General features: G+C 53.7%; 1 protein-coding gene and 1 long non-coding RNA gene across 7 annotated transcripts in view; one reads left to right on the top strand and one right to left on the bottom strand.

Annotated features, from left to right (window-relative positions):
- Positions 1–209: 209 nt before the first annotated feature.
- FLI1 (Fli-1 proto-oncogene, ETS transcription factor) overlaps positions 210–16,820 on the top strand; it is a 139,242-nt gene continuing 122,631 nt past the window's right edge. For 3 of the 6 annotated variants that reach the window (XM_081531095.1, XM_081531089.1, XM_081531091.1), the window contains exon 1: positions 8,946–9,138. In XM_081531095.1, the coding sequence (XP_081387221.1) occupies positions 9,121–9,138 (18 nt within the window). In that variant the 5' untranslated portion in view covers positions 8,946–9,120. Of the gene's footprint in view, positions 461–1,640; positions 1,722–8,182; positions 8,357–8,945; positions 9,139–16,820 lie in introns of those variants that run through there. The other 3 variants (XM_081531087.1, XM_081531093.1, XM_081531088.1) reach the window with 2 other exon arrangements.
- LOC145522317 (uncharacterized) lies at positions 6,484–8,694 on the bottom strand. Its single transcript, XR_014065980.1, has 4 exons — positions 8,594–8,694; positions 7,909–8,452; positions 7,499–7,651; positions 6,484–6,951 (listed from the first exon to the last, which is right to left on the bottom strand). It is a non-coding gene; the product is annotated as an uncharacterized LOC145522317 (long non-coding RNA).

Below are 16,820 nucleotides of genomic sequence, written 5' to 3'. Positions count from 1 at the left end.
GCTGGACTCAGCTGTGTGTCTCTACATTTTTGAAACATGGTGGTTTATGGTGATCCTGGACATTTCCAAGTAACACAGGGTGGGGGTGTCTCTGGAAAAGCAGCTGGGGGCAGATAAGTGGCTGTCCATTAGAGCAATTCATCAGACAGCAGTTGAGATATTGATAAGAAAACGGAAATCAAATTAAAAGACGGAAAAGAGAGAGGAAGCGGGAGTGGGACCAAGAGCGCTGGAGAGAGGCCGGAGGGGAGGAGACGCATAGACTTGAGTGGTTCCTGAAGCCCGAGGATGTGCTGGGGTTGAGGGCGCCTGTCTGGGTACGTTGGAAATAAAGGCACAAGTCACAGCCAGCAGGAGTCTAGGGGCAGAGGATTCGCACCAAGAACGTGAACACCCTGGAGTTGCTGGAGCTGGGCTCCTGCTGGCGGAGCAAGAAGGGGAGCAGGAAGGGGTATCGAAGGTGGGTGTCTTTGGTTCGGGATCTCTGGGGGCCATGCAGGGTCCCAGCTGCCTGCTCGAGTTGCAGCCAAGAGGCTTTCTGGGCTCTTTCTTTCTCTCATTCTCTCCCGGGTTTTCTTTTCTGTCCTTTCCCCTTCTCCTGCTCTCTCTTCTTGAAGATTCCACTCCAACTTTCAAAGAAAATGGGGCAAATCTGGAGCGAGGGCAGCGGGGGAGAACCATGCACGGGAATGTAGGAGACCGGAGAGACATACCTGGTCCCTGAACTCGTATGTCTGTTGTGGCTTCAGGAGCCAAAAAGCTGGAATTTGTTAGTGGGGAGAAAAGTGTTTTATCAGAAACATATTGGCTGCCGTAGAAGCTGCACCCTGCCACGTTAGAGATGGTTTAGGAGAGGAAGGGAAGAAAGAGGAGAGAGACAGTGGCCAGACTTGGCCAAGCAGAGAGAGATTCACTCACACAGAGGCACCTGGCATCCGAGGGCAGTTTTTGCTCCCTTCAGTCCAAATATTCAAGCCTCAGACAGCGCCTCCCCTGCCACTAGAAATGAGGCCACCTCATTCATTGTCTTTGTCTCTGCAGGAAACCCTATTTTCTTTCTGGAAGTTGTGGGGGGAGTCACTCTGGGAAAGGGGCCTCCGTAGACCTCTGGAACCTTAGCCAGGGTACCTTTCTAAGTGGCCCCCAGCAGGGAAGAGGAAGACAGAGGGTCATTGGTGGAGCCCTAGGGGTGGTAGGTCAAGCAGAAAGTCTGTGCTCCCAGGGCCCCAGGGTTGGCAACTCTATAAATATCTGTTTCCTGGGGCCTTCAGTGGCACTGGTGAGGAGGTCTACCTCTATACTAGCTGCCACCTCTTCTCTGGCCAAGGGACCTCCCCCCACCCCCTGCACCTCCAGATAGGAAACTAGGAAGGCCCTGGGGAAGAAGGGTGTCTACAATTGCCCATAGAAGAAGGTTACAGGACTGTAGGAAAGAGACACCCCTTAGCCTGCTGCCTGGGGGATAGAAGCATAGCAAGGGCAAGGGTACCTGCATCCCACCCTCCCTAGCTGGTCCAGGTGGATTGGAGTCACACCCCCACCCCTGCAGCTTTCCTGTCCTCTCTCTTTCCCCTCTCCCTTCATACCCCCAGGGACTCACCCTGCTCCACTCTCCCATGACTGAGATTTCTCCCACACAGGTTGGTTCTTGGGTCTTCCTGACCCTTCCTCACCAACTCAGGATGTTTCAGACAGTCCCCGACACATCGTCTTACGTCAAGGTAAGACATGACAGCATCTTTAAACAGGTAATGACCCCCAACCCCCACCCCAGCCCGCCCTCCGCCTTCTGCCCAGACCTAGAGTCGCTTTCTCCTTTCCTCGGTTAAAGAGGTGGGGGGGAGGGCCGCTCTCTCTGCAGGTGTGTCTAGACTAGGGGTCCTAGTAAATAGGATGGGGAATCCCTGGTTGAGAACCAAAACTCTTGGCCTCTTCGGTTGGGAGAATGGTGTGCGAGGGCCCTGCAGGGAAGCCCAGACCCGCACGGGGACCCGCGGGCCAGCGTCCGGCCCCTGTAGGTCGTGCGCCCCACTCCGCGCCGCGCACAGTAGGTTCCCCCAGTCGAGGGTGTGCGTGGACGCGAGTGTGAGGGTATGGGCGTGCGCTTGTGTGTGTGTGGATGCAGGCGAGTGACGGCGACGCGCTCTTCCTATGAGTTCGATAGCCCCCAGTCCTCAAGCCCAGCTTCCTTGGCCCCACTGGCCTCTCGAAAGCACAGATTCCTATATTTGACAGTATGTCGAAGGGAGTTAGTTTTTTTTTTTTTCCTTTTCCACAACAGTTCCCAAGAATGTAAACAAACCGAGGCCAGGACATCTGGGTTACACGTTTAATGAAAATCCGCCAGCGGGGCGGGGCCGAGGGTGAGGACCCGCCCGGGGTGGGGACCGCGGGGAGGTCCTCTCGCCGCCGAGGCGCGACCTCCCGCCTTCCAGGTAGCAGCCCAGATCCTCTCCAGCTCAGAAAAGGAAGGACCACTACGGTTCGTCAAAAGTACTCCCAGCTTCTTGGATCTTGGCGCCTCCCTCTCCTTCTCGAAACTCCGCCCTAAGAGTCCCCCCACAACCCCGTTCTGCGTCCAGCGTCCGCTAATGCCGCGTGGAGTGACCGTCCGAAGGGACCCGGAACCTCCATGGCGTGGGCACTCTCGGGTCTCATCCGGGGGCGCCAGTTATGCGTCCATCGCTGCTCCTGTTTCTTTTAAGAAAAATCCGTTCACACCAAGCAGCGTCTTCCCCGCCTGTGGTCGGAAGGTGTCTCTAGGCACTTTGGGGAAGCCAGGTTTTGGACGCTTGGCGGGGAAGGGGTGTTTAATCTCTCCGTGATGAATGAACGAAAAACGACTGAATCAGTGGGTAGCTAGTCAGTGAACGGCTGGGTGGACCGGTGTCTCCCAGGAGGTGGCAGAGCAGACTTAGACTACCGCACGCTGGGTTCGCGGTGTCCAGCTTTCCCGAGAGAGGTTAAGGACGCGGTCACCCCTCCTAGTCCGCCGCTCCCGGGACGCGGGGCACGGCTGACCCAGCTCTCATTCCCGGCTCTGCCCCGAAGGCTGCAAAGGGCCCCTGGGCGGGGAGCTGCCGTCTCTCTCCCATCCACTGTGACCCCTCGAATGTGCAAACACCCGGGGACCCAAAGCCTCAGGGAGCCCAGGAGCCTGACCCCGGGCCAAGACTCAGAGAGACAACAAACGGGCCCGGCCGCTGAGAGGGGGCCGCTGGGGAGGGATTGGGGGCGGCAGTCTATGAGTTCTGGCCGCCAGGGGAGCCGCTCGCCGCAGGAGCTCTTTTCAAGGGGAAAAAATGGATTTTTCAGCAGCCACAAAGTTTGTATTGTTGCACAAAGAGGTGCATTGATGAGTGCGAGAGGTCCGCGTGGCGCGGACAATCTTGGGTCTGTTCCGCAGGCTCCCTACGCCTGCCATTCGCCAGAGGGGCACAAACAGTCCCCGGCTGTCAATCCCCTTCCATTCCGCCTCAGGCACTCGGCTTCGAGCTTGTTGACAAACCCCGGGGGCCCAGGCCCCCGGGCCGCAGGAGCCAGGACACGAGCCGGGCCCTGGGGGACCAAGGGTGCCCGCTGCACCCGGGCAGCGATCTAGATTCCAAGTGCTCAAGGAAGACCGCTCAGGAGAGCGCGTAGGGCGGGCTTGAGGCTGGAAAGAGCAAGGGAACGGGGGACAGCATTGTATCTGTACTAACTTGTTGAATAGTAATAACAACCCTAGGAGGCGGTCCATTTTGCAAATGAGAAACTGAGGCATTGAGAGGTGACTGTGACACAGGTTGCAAGGGACAGAGTCAAGATACAAACACGGAGGGCCAAGTTGTGCTGAGTGCCAGGCGAGGTCTGAACACTCACTTCGGCTTTACAACAGCCCTTTGAGGTAGATCCTCTTAAAACGCGACTCACAGCCGAAGACGCTGAGGCACAGAGAGGTTAAGCAACCTGTTCAAGGCCACAGAGCAGTTAAGTGCACAGCCAGAATACAAACCCACAGGAGCCGGGTTTCCCACTGCGAACGTTCAAGCAGGACGTTCCACTTGCTGATAGCGGGGAGGGGCAGGAGACCCAGTGGAGTAACCCGGACCCAGTCCTCGCGAGGTGCCCGCACTGGACAAGGCACTTGTGAGTCCGAGCGCAGGGAGCCCATCCCTGAAGGCCCCAAGCCGCCCCACTCGAGACAGGCAGGGTCCTCCACGTTCTGTCAGACTCCTAGTTCTCGCTGCCCAACCAACCCGCCTGCTGGTTCAGCCCACCCTGCATTCTGGGGAAGACACCCCCCAACCCCAACCAGAGGAGAGGAGGCTGGTAGCCCCAGAATGTTCGCCGCGGCACGGCCCAGGGGCAGCATCTGGCCGGTAGGTCCAGAAACGGCGTTTCAAGGACACAGGTCTGTACTTTGAACGCTCTTTGGAGCGGCCAGGAGGCCGGGCAGCTGGAGGTTGGGAGAGGCCGAATTCTCCCCTCCCCCAAGCCCCCCCATCCAGGCGCCGCCACCGGGTGAGGGTCCCGGCACCTGGCTGGTCTCCACCTCTTGTCAGCCTGCGCTCTCTGGTCAGTCTCCGACTCCCATGGGATTTCCTCCTCGACGCCGCGTGGTCTAGGGACCCGGCCCCGGAGCGCCACGGGCTCGGGGCGCAGAGACCCTCCCCCTCCGGGCCCTCCCGCCGCCGCGGCCTCCCACGTAGCGTTTTGAACCCTCTTGGCGCTAAGGCAAGAACGAGCGTGGGGAGCGGGCCGGGCCGGCAGAGGCTCTAAATCTTCCTTCAATCTGTGAGTAGATGAAGTCTGAGAAACAAATTCAAAGCAGGCGCGCCTGCAGAGCCTTCCTGCAGAAATATTCCCCGGCATTCAAGCGCGTCCAGGGGGCGGCTCGAGCTGCCTTGTTTGGCTAAGGTCAGACGAGACTCGAGTTCTCCAATAAAAATAAATCTCAAATTAATTATGGCCTCGAGCGAGGGGCCAGACACTTGAAGCTGCAGTTGTGCAGTCTGGAGTTTTGGCGCTCGCTCGCCCATCCCTCCCCCGCGCCCCCTCCCCCACCCGCCTTGCCCGTTCGAATACCCGCCTAGGCGGCCGGACGGGAGGGGCCGCGAAGAGGGAGGCCGGAGAGGGAAGGACCCGCCCCACACGCTCTGCCAAGCCTGGCATCTTTCGGGGGTTTCAAGTGACCGGCCGTCCCGAGGTCTAGAGGCACCTCAGGGACGCGGCTCCGGTTGTCGCGTCCTCCCACCCCCAACCCGGGCCGGGGCCGAAGAAACCCGGGGAAGCTTCGTCTGGAAAAGTCTTGACCGGGTCAAAAGGGCTGACATTGAGCGAGCCAAGACACGTTTCACCCCCGCCGCTCCCCTCCCGGGGGAAGCAGGACTTCCGCATCTTTGAAAATATTGTCAAGTGCGTGCGGATGGTTAGAGGCAAGTCACCCACCACAGTTGCAGTGAAAAATGCCCCATGTCCTAAGGTTTCCTGAATATGCGCCCCCCGGGCATGCTTTCTGCAAGTGACCTTATACTTAGAACCATATAATGGGCTGTTTTGTTGGTCCGTCCACTCCCGCCGCTCCCCCAGTGGATAGCTTTTGTTTTAAGCGCTTGTCCGGGGCTCCCTCGGCTGTGAGCTTCCTCGGACTTGAAAGCCAGCGGGGCTGGTGGAGTGGGCAGGATGGTAGCGGGCACCAGGTGCTGCTCACCAACCCTGCCCAGTCTGGGAAAGGGAGAGGCAGAGCAGTCTCTGGTGAGCCAGGAAAAGGGTGTGAGCAAGTGTGTGGGCTGGGATAACCAACCAGCCCCTAGCTGGGCCTGGAGAAAGGAGAGGAGGGGGAGAGGAGGGGAAAAGGGGAGAGGGCAAAAGAGGGGGTCAAGATAGAGAAGGGGTGGGGGGAGGCAAGAGAAGGGGAGCGGTTCCCCCCTGCCCAGCTTCAAGACAGTTTTCATCTGCAGCCGCCTCACCACAGGCTCTCTATCAATTTGTCTCAATGCAAACATTTGAAATATTCTCTTTGGCTGCTCGTGAAAACAATGTGAGCTGCCAGGATCAAACCATCTTTCCAGATGTCTGGTGGTAACCACATTAAACAGGGCAGACTTGTTTACTGTTGTGTTTGGTTAGGGCTTCTTTCCCCCTTCGGGATTTAAAAAAGCAGCAGCAGCCATGGAGTGGGACTTCAAACCCAGAGTTACATAAGTGGGCAGCTTTGCCCACCGCCATGCCAACACGGGTTGCAAGGAGGCTCAGATTCTCTCTGACGGCTGTTCAGAGTCGGGGCGGGGGCTCTTCCTTCTGGGAAGACTAGCTTGTGAACCGACAGGAGCTCCTCATGGAGGGGCTGGTAAATACCAAAAGCCAGGGCATCAGTGCCAATCCGTGACTCACTAAAGGATGACAGCTATGCCAATGCCAGCCTCTTCCCCCTCCCCGCCACCTTCAAAATTACGAAATTGCCAGAAGCTTTGGTTTTACAGACAGAAAAAGAAAGTGCTGTTGAGTTCCACAACTCAGCCTGGAGGGCAAGTCTTCATTTTAATCTCGTCCCTCATTGAGTTATCCCAAGGGGAGAGGCAGCTTCTGCTAAAAGGAGTTGAGGGGGTACGAGGGATGTTGGGGTGACTTACTGACCAGAGCAGTGAATGCAGTCTGTTATTAGCTGTTGGGATAGAAGCTGGGAAGAGCTGCCTGGCCAATGTTTTGCCACAGGGGTAGCTTCTCAAGTACCGGGAGGACAGGGTGTAGAAAGGGGAGCCGCTGACTGGCCTGCGGTGGCCATTAAGGGCCTGAGTGTTTGCCCAGCGCCAGGAAGGGGGCCTCCGGTGGTAGAGTGGAGTTCTCTCTGCCTGCAAGAGGGGGAATGTGGCAGAGGGTGCCGGGTTTCTGGTCGGATCTGGGTGGGAAGCGGTCTCCCCGCGCCCTCCTGAAAGCCTTGTTGTCGTTTGAAGGTCGGCAGAGTCTGGGCTGAAAAGGAAACAATTTGGGGTTTGAAAGGATGTAATTCATTCTTCCTTTCCCTTTAACCTCTTTCCTCTCTGGAAAGCATGTGGAAACGCTGAAGAGAAGAGTGAGAGGGCTGGCGGCGGGGCCGAGGGGAGGAAAGGGTTAAGCCTGATTTCTTTTAATTGAACTCCAGAACTGGTGGCCCCAGGCAAGGGGGGGACTGACCCCGCTAGCGGTAACCAGATGTGGCGGTCTCAGGGGAGCCCCCGAGCAGACCCCTGGATTGAGAAGCAGACAGGAGGTGGGGGGGGCCGGCCCGGCCCCCATCCAACCCCCACCGCATCCCCCCACCCCACTCCCCCTTACACACACCAAGTCTCAATTGCTGGCAAGCTGCACCCGCCACTCCAGGTCTGGTCACGTTCAGACCCGTGTCTGTATTCGAACCCAAAATTGGAGCTGAATTGATGAGACTAATTTCGAGAGGGGGGTGGGGGGAGGGAGGGAGGGAGGCCAACGAGCTCTCGGGCTCAAGTGCTCCTGAAGAAATAAAGAATTAATAAGTCACCTTTTTCGCCGCCGTGGACACCCTTTTGAAATTTTTTCTTTCCAATTGACTCGGATCTCCTCTGGATTTTTTCCCCCCCTCCTTCTCCGGATGGACTCTTAAATAAAAGTGAGAAAGTCCAAAGCGTGGTCTGGAGAGCGTGGATAAGGTAACCTGTTTCGGAAGTCGGGGAGAAAGAAGCGAGTCAGGCCGAGAGCACCCGAGGGTCCCCTCGGTTCCCCAGCTACAGCGGGAGGGGGGCAGTGCTGGGGGACCCGGGAGGCCTCCGGGAGGCAGGGCTCTGCAGGGCAGGCCGAGGGGAGGCTGGCCTCAGGACGGGATGGGGTGACGGTCTGGAGCACCGGCCCCGGGGGTCTCCCCGCGAGAAGTCTGGGGCGGTTCATGGATGCTGCCTGCTGGGCTTTGCATACCCGCCGGCCAGCTTGGACGGATCATCTCGCCGTAGCGTAGGTTTCTTGGGGGCCCAAGGTGGCACTGCCTGGGCGGCTCAGATCCGGCGCCAGGGCTTGGGCCATCGAGTCGGGGGTATGCGTCAGGGGGTTGACCTAGAAGGCGCGGAGAGGTGGCCTGGGGTGCCGCAGGGACCAGCCCTCGGCGGGCGCCGGGAGTTCTCCAGTAGCCCAGGGCCGAGGCGCGCCGCCCCGAGGGCGTCCCTCTGCTCGCAGCGCTCGGAGCCGAGTCCACGCCCCCGACGGCCCGGGTCCGTCCGAAACCGCCCGGCGTCCGCGTCGCTGGGAGAGCGGCTGCTCCGCGAGTCTGCGCGACTCCGCAGCCGAGGGCCCGGAGTGGAAAACTTCCCATTGGATGCATTTTCGAATGGTCGGTCGGCTTCGGTCTGCGTCCGGATCTTCCCGGGCGGTAGGCTCCAGGTTATCTTTAGCCCCAGTAAACTCTTCCGCCCGCCCCCCCCCAAAAAAGTTTGACTCCGGCTGGAAAAGACATTAATGAACGTATCTGTGGGAAGAAACGGAAAGTGAATGAGTCAGGAGGGCCACCTTCGGCCAACGGCCCCGGGAAAAGGAAGGAGGCCAAAGGCGTTCGGTCTTGGACTTTGGGGGAAGGTTGGGGAGGGGGGCGGGGGGGGTTCGTGCAGACTTTGGGAATCTGGGCGCGAGCGCCGGGCGTGGACCCCGGCATTGTTCCCAGCTCGCTCTTATCTCCCGGGAACAAGTATCCTGTGTGCGCAGCGCATGAATGTATCTGGGCATCTCCGCGTATATTTATATAGTGTGTGTGATGCGAAAAGCAGGAGCGGCAGGGGGTGGGGGGGAAGAGGGGGTGGGGGGAGGGAAGACGAGGGAGAGCAGAGGGGAGAGAAGAGAGGAGAGCGCGAGACAGAGAGAGAGAGAGAGAGAGATAGGACTTCCTCCCCATTCGCAAAGTGAAGTCACTTCCCAAAATTAGCTGAAAAAAAGTTTCATCCGGTTAACTGTCTCTTTTTCGCTCCGCTACAACAACAAACGTGCACCGGGGAGCGAGGGCAGGGCGCTCGCGGGGGGCACGCAGGGAGGGCCCAGGGCGCCAGAGAGGCCGCGCCGGGCTAATCCGAAGGGGCTGCGAGGTCAGGCTGTAACCGGGTCAATGTGTGGAATATTGGGGGGCTCGGCTGCAGACTTGGCCAAATGGACGGGACTATTAAGGTAAGCGACCGGGCGGTGGGCGCGGAGCCGGCTGGGGTGGCGAGGCGGCGGGCAGGCTGGGCGCGGGGCGCCGGGGTCCCGGAAGACGTGGCCACTCTCCCTTCCTTCCGCACCCCGGCTTCGCGCCGTCTCCTCCCGCGCTCCGGTGGCGAGTCTCGCAGGCGGGGGCGACCCGCCGGGCTCCGCGGCGAGGGCGATCTGCCCCGCACCCCTTGCCCCCGAGCGGAGCCCGGCCCCCTCCCACGGCGCTGCCGGCCGGACTGCGTGCGGGCGGGACCCGCGGCGTGAAACCCGGGGAGCCGGGCGCCCATCGCAGCCGGGGGCCGGAGACCTCCCGGGCCCCCACTCCCACCCGGCGAGCCGGGCACTCGGGTCCCGGCTCTGGGCACACGCCCGGCGGCGGGCGGCTTCCTCTCCCCTGAGGCCGAAGGCGGCGGGGGCGGGCGCGCAGCCGCCAGCAGCCGGGTCTCCTGCCGGGTGGGCCGAGGGGCGGGCAAGTGGATTGGTTGCAGGCGGATCGGGGTGCGAGTGAGCGTGTCCGGGGGTCTGTGTGCGCGGGCTCCTCCGGGTGGAAGCCCTGTTTACATGTCAGCGCGGGCCGGTTTCCCTTCCTCTTGGTACTTCTGTTGCCGGGTTCTTGGCGCTCGGGAGCTGCCGGCTCCCCGGGACTAACGGGCCGGACTCGCCTCGCCTTTCCTCCGCCCGGCATCACTTTCCCGGACGGCCCGCGCGGCTCTCCGCACGCTCGGCTCCCGCACTCCGCGCCCGGGGTGCGCCAGCTCCGGGGCAGGACTCCCTCCGGCCTCTCGAGGAGGGTCCCTCGCCTGCGGAGCCGCTCCTCCTAAAGAGAGCAGCCCTGAGCCGGCCGCCCTGGGGGCTGCCAGGTGGCCAGATCCTCCCTACTCCCACCCCTACCCTCGTCTCACGCCCGGGTCCAGCTTGCCAAGTGCAGCCCAGAGGGACGGGTGAGGGTCTGGGTTTCACCACAGACTTCAGGAGGGTTCACTGCCTGCTCCCTCTGGAAGGGGGAAGTGGGGTCAGGAGCAGAGAGGAGGGACAGCCCCTAATGTGACTGGCCTTAGAGGACCGAGAGGAATGAATGGGACCAGGAGTTGGCTGCTAGGCTATCCCACAACTGCAAGTCCGAGCCGGTCTGGAAAATCGATCAGACTGGTGAGGAGAGGGGACTGGCAGAGCCCACCATTCCCCAAACTCAAAGGAATCAAGCCTTTGCTCAGGGTTGAGTAAGAGGAGGCTCAGATGTTGGGCTTGGAGAATTCGAGAGATTTTTATCATTTGGGTGGGGTAGTGGTTTTATTTTCTAAGTTTTCTCTCTCTTTTTTTTTTCTTCTGAGAGTTTGAAATATGCTGACTTAAGTAAAAGGCACCAACAGCAGGAACTTGAAAATCTGGAGATGAGATTACTGATTGTATTGGGTTAAAAGGAGCCTCTGTGAGTCTGGGTTCCTCCAGTTTAAAGTGTGTGGGTGAGGAGTCTGTTGAGGAGATGAGGTTCCTGTAGAGGGAAACCAGTAGATGAGGGTCCTGTCACTGGTCATTTAATGTCTGTCTCCCTTCTTTTGGTGGGTGTGTGCAAATGTCTTGGTATGTCTGGTTTAGTAATAAGATGCTCCAGTCTAGAAAACTCCCCTCACCAGGACACTTGCCACTGGCCCAGAAGGCCCCCTCTGACCAGGAAGGGTGGTAAGATGGCTCCAAGGTCTTGATGTGGACACCCTAAGGAGAAGTGAAGCAATGTCTCCCCAATGCTCAGACCTCTCAGCACAGGCCCTGAGGGTAGGGAGGAAGCTGTGGTCTGTGTACCCAGAATGTGCTAACCTCTTTAGATGCACATGCAGGGATTGGCATGGCCAGCAGTGAGAGCAAGCTTAGGCCAGGACTCTAGTGGGGGTGACAGGCTTCTTTGTTGCAGGGGCGATGGAAACCCATCAGTCCATCCAGATCCTCCCCTGGGGCACCTTCCATCTCCCATCCAGCTTGCCTGGATATGAGACTGACCAGCAGGGCAGTGGCTTTTCAGGTCGTCATCTTCACTGCCCAGCGTTCTGAAGGACTGAATCTTTAGTGTGTACTTTGGTATTTAAATTGTGTGAAAACCACAGTTTCCTGTTCATGTGTGACCTTCGGATCTTGGGGTTTCCAGACCCCACTCCCACAGCAGTTCAAACACTCTGTGTGGAGAGGACGTGAACAAGGAGAGGCCCCGGGACTTCTGGTCTCTGTGAGAGGATGCACAGTCCACAAAGCCAGTATGAGCTTCAGACTGTAAAAGTGAAACAGTGGGACTAAATTACCTCTGCAATAGTATCTTTCCAATCCTTTCAGTTCCTAAGATATGTTGCTCACATGCTCCTACAAGAATATGGAACTCCATGTCCAGAAAAAATCCAGTTCTAGACTGAGAGAACTCAGAAGACAGCACATACCATGTTGCATTTGTAGACACAAGTCCAGAACGTGTGTTCCCAGTTTGAATGGCCATGACACATCATCTTTGACTAATTTTGGGATGTGATTTTTATGCACCTGTTTATTTCTTCCTCATCTATAAAGCATGTTGATATTTCAGAATACCTCTGGGTCTCATCACGGGGGAAGCTATTTGGTCCAGCTTGCCAGGGAAGTCTAGATTCCTTTGCAGAAGCTTTTTATTTTGTGATTACAAAATCTCAACCTCATCACCCTTGTTATAGTAAGTCCTTCTGTATCATGCTCTCTTCTCTCCAAGAATGTCTCCTGGGAAGGCTCCACACATCATGTTGGGAGCACCAACATTTGCTGGAGCCCTTCCATTCTTCATTTGCCATAGGCAAGTCCATCTAAATATTAAACAACACCTTACCCCGTCCCACTCCCCCACCGTGATGCTATCAGTTGTAGAAAAGCACGTGATACTGGTTGCTGCTTTAAGAATGACCTGGTTTCAAAAACTGCATTTTAGATCTAGGCAGTCATCAATTAAATCTGCTTATTTCATCTATGGAAGCTTGATTCAGTCAGTGCATATGCTACCATTAAAGATGGGGAAACAATCAGAGAAAATGTAGATATGGTGAATGGAATAGGGAAATGAACTGGGGACTTGGAGTCAGAAAACCCAGGCTCAGTCTCCATTCTGGGAGACTCAGTTTTCTCATCTGTAAAGTGGAGCCAAAGTACCTCCTTGCCGTAAGTCACAGTAAGGATTTAATAAAGTTTGGTACCTTCGTTGACTGTATGTTAGTTGACTTTCTCCTTGGGGATAGGGCTTGTGGGGATCGATTGACCAGAAAATTAGATCATAGGTCTGGATTTATTATATGCATCTTTCATTAATTCTACAAATATTAATTAGGTGTCTCTTACATTCCAAGGCTCTGCTTTATGTGTTGAGGCTAAAGTGAAAAGTGAAAGTGTTAGTTGCTCAGTCGTGTCTGATTCTTTGCGACCCTATGGACTGAAGCCCGGCTCCTCTGTCCATGGGATTCTCCAGACAAGAATACTGGAGTGGGTTGCCATACCCTCCTCAAGAGGATCTTCCTGACCCAGGGATTGAACCTGCATCTCTTGGATTGCAGGCAGATTCTTTACTGTCTGAGCCACCAAGATAGGAATCAAAACCTTGCTGGAATTTATGCTCTGGCGGAGGAGACAGACACATACATAAATAATTGTGTGTCCAACATGATACGTCTTTTGAGGATCTATAAAGCAGATTAGGGGATAGACAGGGATGTGGTTAGATAGCCAGGATGGTCAGGAGGATGCTTCCAGCAGAGATACAGTCAGTTTTCATCATTTACCTCGGGAAAGCACCGCACTACACAATAGTACATGTGGGGAGAACAAAATGGGAAAGGAGGGCTGAGGTGTCAGCTGGACTTTGAAAACCATCAGAGTCCATAAGCCATACTGGCCCAGGCGGCAAGTCACCATGGACACTGCATGTCCAGTTGGAAAACTTCAGGATGGGCCCCCTGGAAGAAGGCAACAAAGTGAGGGGTACCCAGGAACAAAGGCTTTACTTCTGTCCTTAAAGATGGACGCTGCCTTCACTCTGGGAGTGAACCACTTCCCTACCTGTGCCTTTAATTAACCTCCATAGCACCTGGACTCACACAAACTCAGGGCACGACAGGCTGTGTCTCTTTCTCTGTCCAGTGACCACATATTATTGCCTCCCTTGGGGAGTCACCAAGTGGTGAATCCTGTTTTGTTCCTGAATAATTTCTACTAAAAAAGCTTCCTCCCACGTCTGCTGTTGTTCCACTTCAGGCTTTCAGGACTGCAACTTTAGAGCTTTAGTGGTTATTTAGCTCCATATCCTTGTTTTATGGAAGGGAAACTGAGGCCCAGAGATGTTTGCTGAATTATCCGAGATCACACAGCTAACTAGAGACAGAGTCAGGGTGAGAATGCAAGGTCCTCACCCTTAGGCCAGTGTTCTTTCCACTTACTAGGAACATTTCATTTGCTTTCATTATATTATTATGAATTGTAGGATCCTGAAAGTGGTGTGTATGTGTGAGAAAGAGAGACAGAGGCAGATAAACCATTAAAAAAATCATGGAGGATCTGACAGCTTGGACTAAAGACTATTTCTCTTATTTAATAGAAATGTATTTCCATACTTCAGAAAAAATCTCAAATGTTTGTATAGGATTTTTATATAACTGTTCTCCAAAACAAATCCTCCTCTTCTGTAGACAAACAAGGTCTCCACTACCAGGAGACAAAAAGAAATCGAGTATTTTACTTAAATAGCCAATAGGCCTCTTTACAGACCAGGGACAGGTGGGCTGAATTACTATTTCAGTTCTTTTAATAATTGAATATTTAACTATTGAAATAGAATGTATTCAGATGCATTAGAACATATCTTATGGGTTCACCTTCTAGTCTGTGTAGTAAGTAGATCTTTAATAACAGCTGCATTATATAAGATTTAGAATTTCAATGTCTCTTTTTATTTGGGGTCAAACAGTTAACTTGGCACTGGCTTTAAAAAGTGGTTCATTTAAACCAAATCTATTTTTTTTTTTTTATAATAATTGCAACGTTAGACAAATGTTAGCATTGACTTGCCCGGCAAAAGAAAAAAGTTGGAAAAATTTTCATGATGATGAACCACTAGGCAGGATTTCTAATGGTCTGAGGCCTTTATCTTCCCTCAAATGTCAGAAAATATCCCCATGTTGTAAGTCAACACTCAGGCCCTCAGCAAGGTCCTTGTCTTCTTGGGAAAAGTCTTAAATCCTGCCTGAAGCTTGATAAAAAGATTTTCAGATTAGGACATAACTATCTAGGGTTGGAATGAAAACCATCTACTATTTTCATTTATTTGAGACAAGCAGTTGCATTATGTAGGTAGAGAATAATGTTTTTGTTTTGTTTTGAATAGCAAGTCTTTCCTTTTGGGCCTATCTTGAAACAGTGTTTCTAAGTGTATCTTTTGTTTGTTGCTTTGTGACAAATGGAGAAGACTAAAGGACATTGGCCTCTATCTACGCGCACACACACACACACACACACACACACAGAGTCTCACAAAATTTTCAACCAGCCGTAATAGGTTTTTTTGAAATCTCAGAGCTCTGCAGGTGTCTTTCTCGCTGTAGAAAACTACACCCTGTTTCATTTTCTGTTGCTTTAATGATATTTATCTGTAATGTTCATCCCATTCATGGGATGCATTTGATATTTATCTATATTTCCCATTCACAGGAAAGCAAAACAGTGGGACAGTTTTGCTAAATGATGTCACTCTACTTTTTCTACTGACCTGATAGACCCAACGTCAGTGGCCCAGACTTTGAGATGTTCCCCCAGAGGCAATGGATGGGGTTTGTCTATCCCCACATTGTCACCCTTAGGGACATCTTGACAGACGTCTTGGACATTTGACAGAATTAGGCAGCCTGTGGACTAACCCTTTTCTGCGCAGAGCCAGCTGGTCTTATGGGAACTTGTTATCTTGGTCTCATGGGCAGCATAAGCTGATGCTACCTGTATTAATGTAGGTCAGGAGGTCTACTGCATGGCTATTAGGCAGGGGTTGAACTAGGTACTAAATGCTATCAAGACACCAGGCTGGTGGCAAAAGGGCTCCTGCCCTAGAGACAGAGCAGGAGGAGAAGCTGTGTGTGTGTGTGTGCATGCACACCCAGCAGAATGCAGTAGTGTGTGTGCAGTAATAGAAGGAAAGAGCGATTTCAACTGGAGAGACACAGAAAAGACAGAATAACGTAGTCATGTGTTTACCCCTCTCTGTTTACAAAGCATTTTCACATACATCCTTGCATTTAATCTTCACAGCAACCCTTTGGGAGGTAGTATCATCACATCTCTGTTTTATCAGGGAGAAATGAAAGTTCAGAGAGGTTAAGTAACCTGCCTAAGATGACAGCGAATAGGTGACATACTTGGTTTTCAAGCCCAGTGTGTTTCTGTTTCCAGAATGCTTGTTTGTTTTTCTTCACACCAGCCACAACGCCTCTTGGCCCAGGTAGACCTTGACTTTGAAAGATGGGTAGGACTTGCACAGGAAGATATGGGTCAAGGGCTTTCTAGGAAAGTAGAATACTGTGGGGGTGGGACATATGAAGGAGAAGGTAAAAGTGGAAATATTGGATGGAATAGATTATGGACAATCTTAAATACCGTAAGAAAGAATTTGGGTCTTGCAAAACACATGGAAAGGAGGAATCACAAATTTTTTAATAGAGGGGTGATCTATATAACTGTAAAAATTTGTCAGGAATGGAATCTCATCCTAGTCTCATCCTGCTCCTTAGGAGATGGAAAACAAAAAAAGAAAAAGAAATGGAGATGGAAGTGGCTCTATCACTTGTCAGAGGCCGCAAGAATTAAGTAGCAGAAAGGATTAGACAACCAGTCATAGATTCAGGCCACCAGACTATGTTGTAAGCTGTTTGTTTATTAAATATGGAGTCAAGACAGAGAGGAGAAACTCTATTTCACCAGATCCTATAAAAATATGATTCTCCTTCCCTCCTCTGACTGTGTCTTCTTTTTCAGTGTTCTAGAGACTTCACCATAAGTTGTCCTTTCAACGAGGCCATCCATTCTGGGCTACCAACTTAGTTCCTTTTTAGAATGCCTCAGCAGATAGTGAATGAGGAGAGACAAAAGGAAAAGCTGTTTCCTGAAACGCAAATCCAATTTCTATGGAAATTCAGATGATCTGACATACTTTCATAGACTGGCCAGGCCGTCTTCTCACTGAGAAATGCTGACATTTCACCCGCGCAAACCAAAACCTAGGTGACTTATCACTATCTTTCCAAGGAGGAGCAGAAATCAGGTGCTCAGATGCCTTTTCAGATCCTTCAGATCTACTTCACAACAGCTTCAAAATGGCTTCTACCCACAAAAAATGAACCAGAATACTGAATATTTGAGATATTTTCCCTTTTTGGGGAACAATGTGCCTGCCATTTAGGTCATGATCAAAATTCCAGAGTATGTAAGTTTTCACTTCCAAGAGAATGCAGACTTGAAACGTGAAATGCATTCCCCACCAGGGCCCATTTGCTCAGACGGCACCATGTGTCCCTGGGAGTGAAAGACCGTGTGTCACCCCAGTGTGCACATGCGGGTGATCAGTGTTACAGGTACCATGAGAGCTTCCACTCTGCATTTCTAGACAGCCGTGGGTTTCA

This window comes from Giraffa tippelskirchi, chromosome 10 (assembly GCF_054371585.1).
Source record: "Giraffa tippelskirchi isolate mGirTip1 chromosome 10, T2T-mGirTip1v1.2.pri, whole genome shotgun sequence".
Classification (NCBI taxonomy): domain Eukaryota; kingdom Metazoa; phylum Chordata; class Mammalia; order Artiodactyla; family Giraffidae; genus Giraffa; species Giraffa tippelskirchi.
This window is presented reverse-complemented; position numbering and strand designations above follow the sequence as displayed.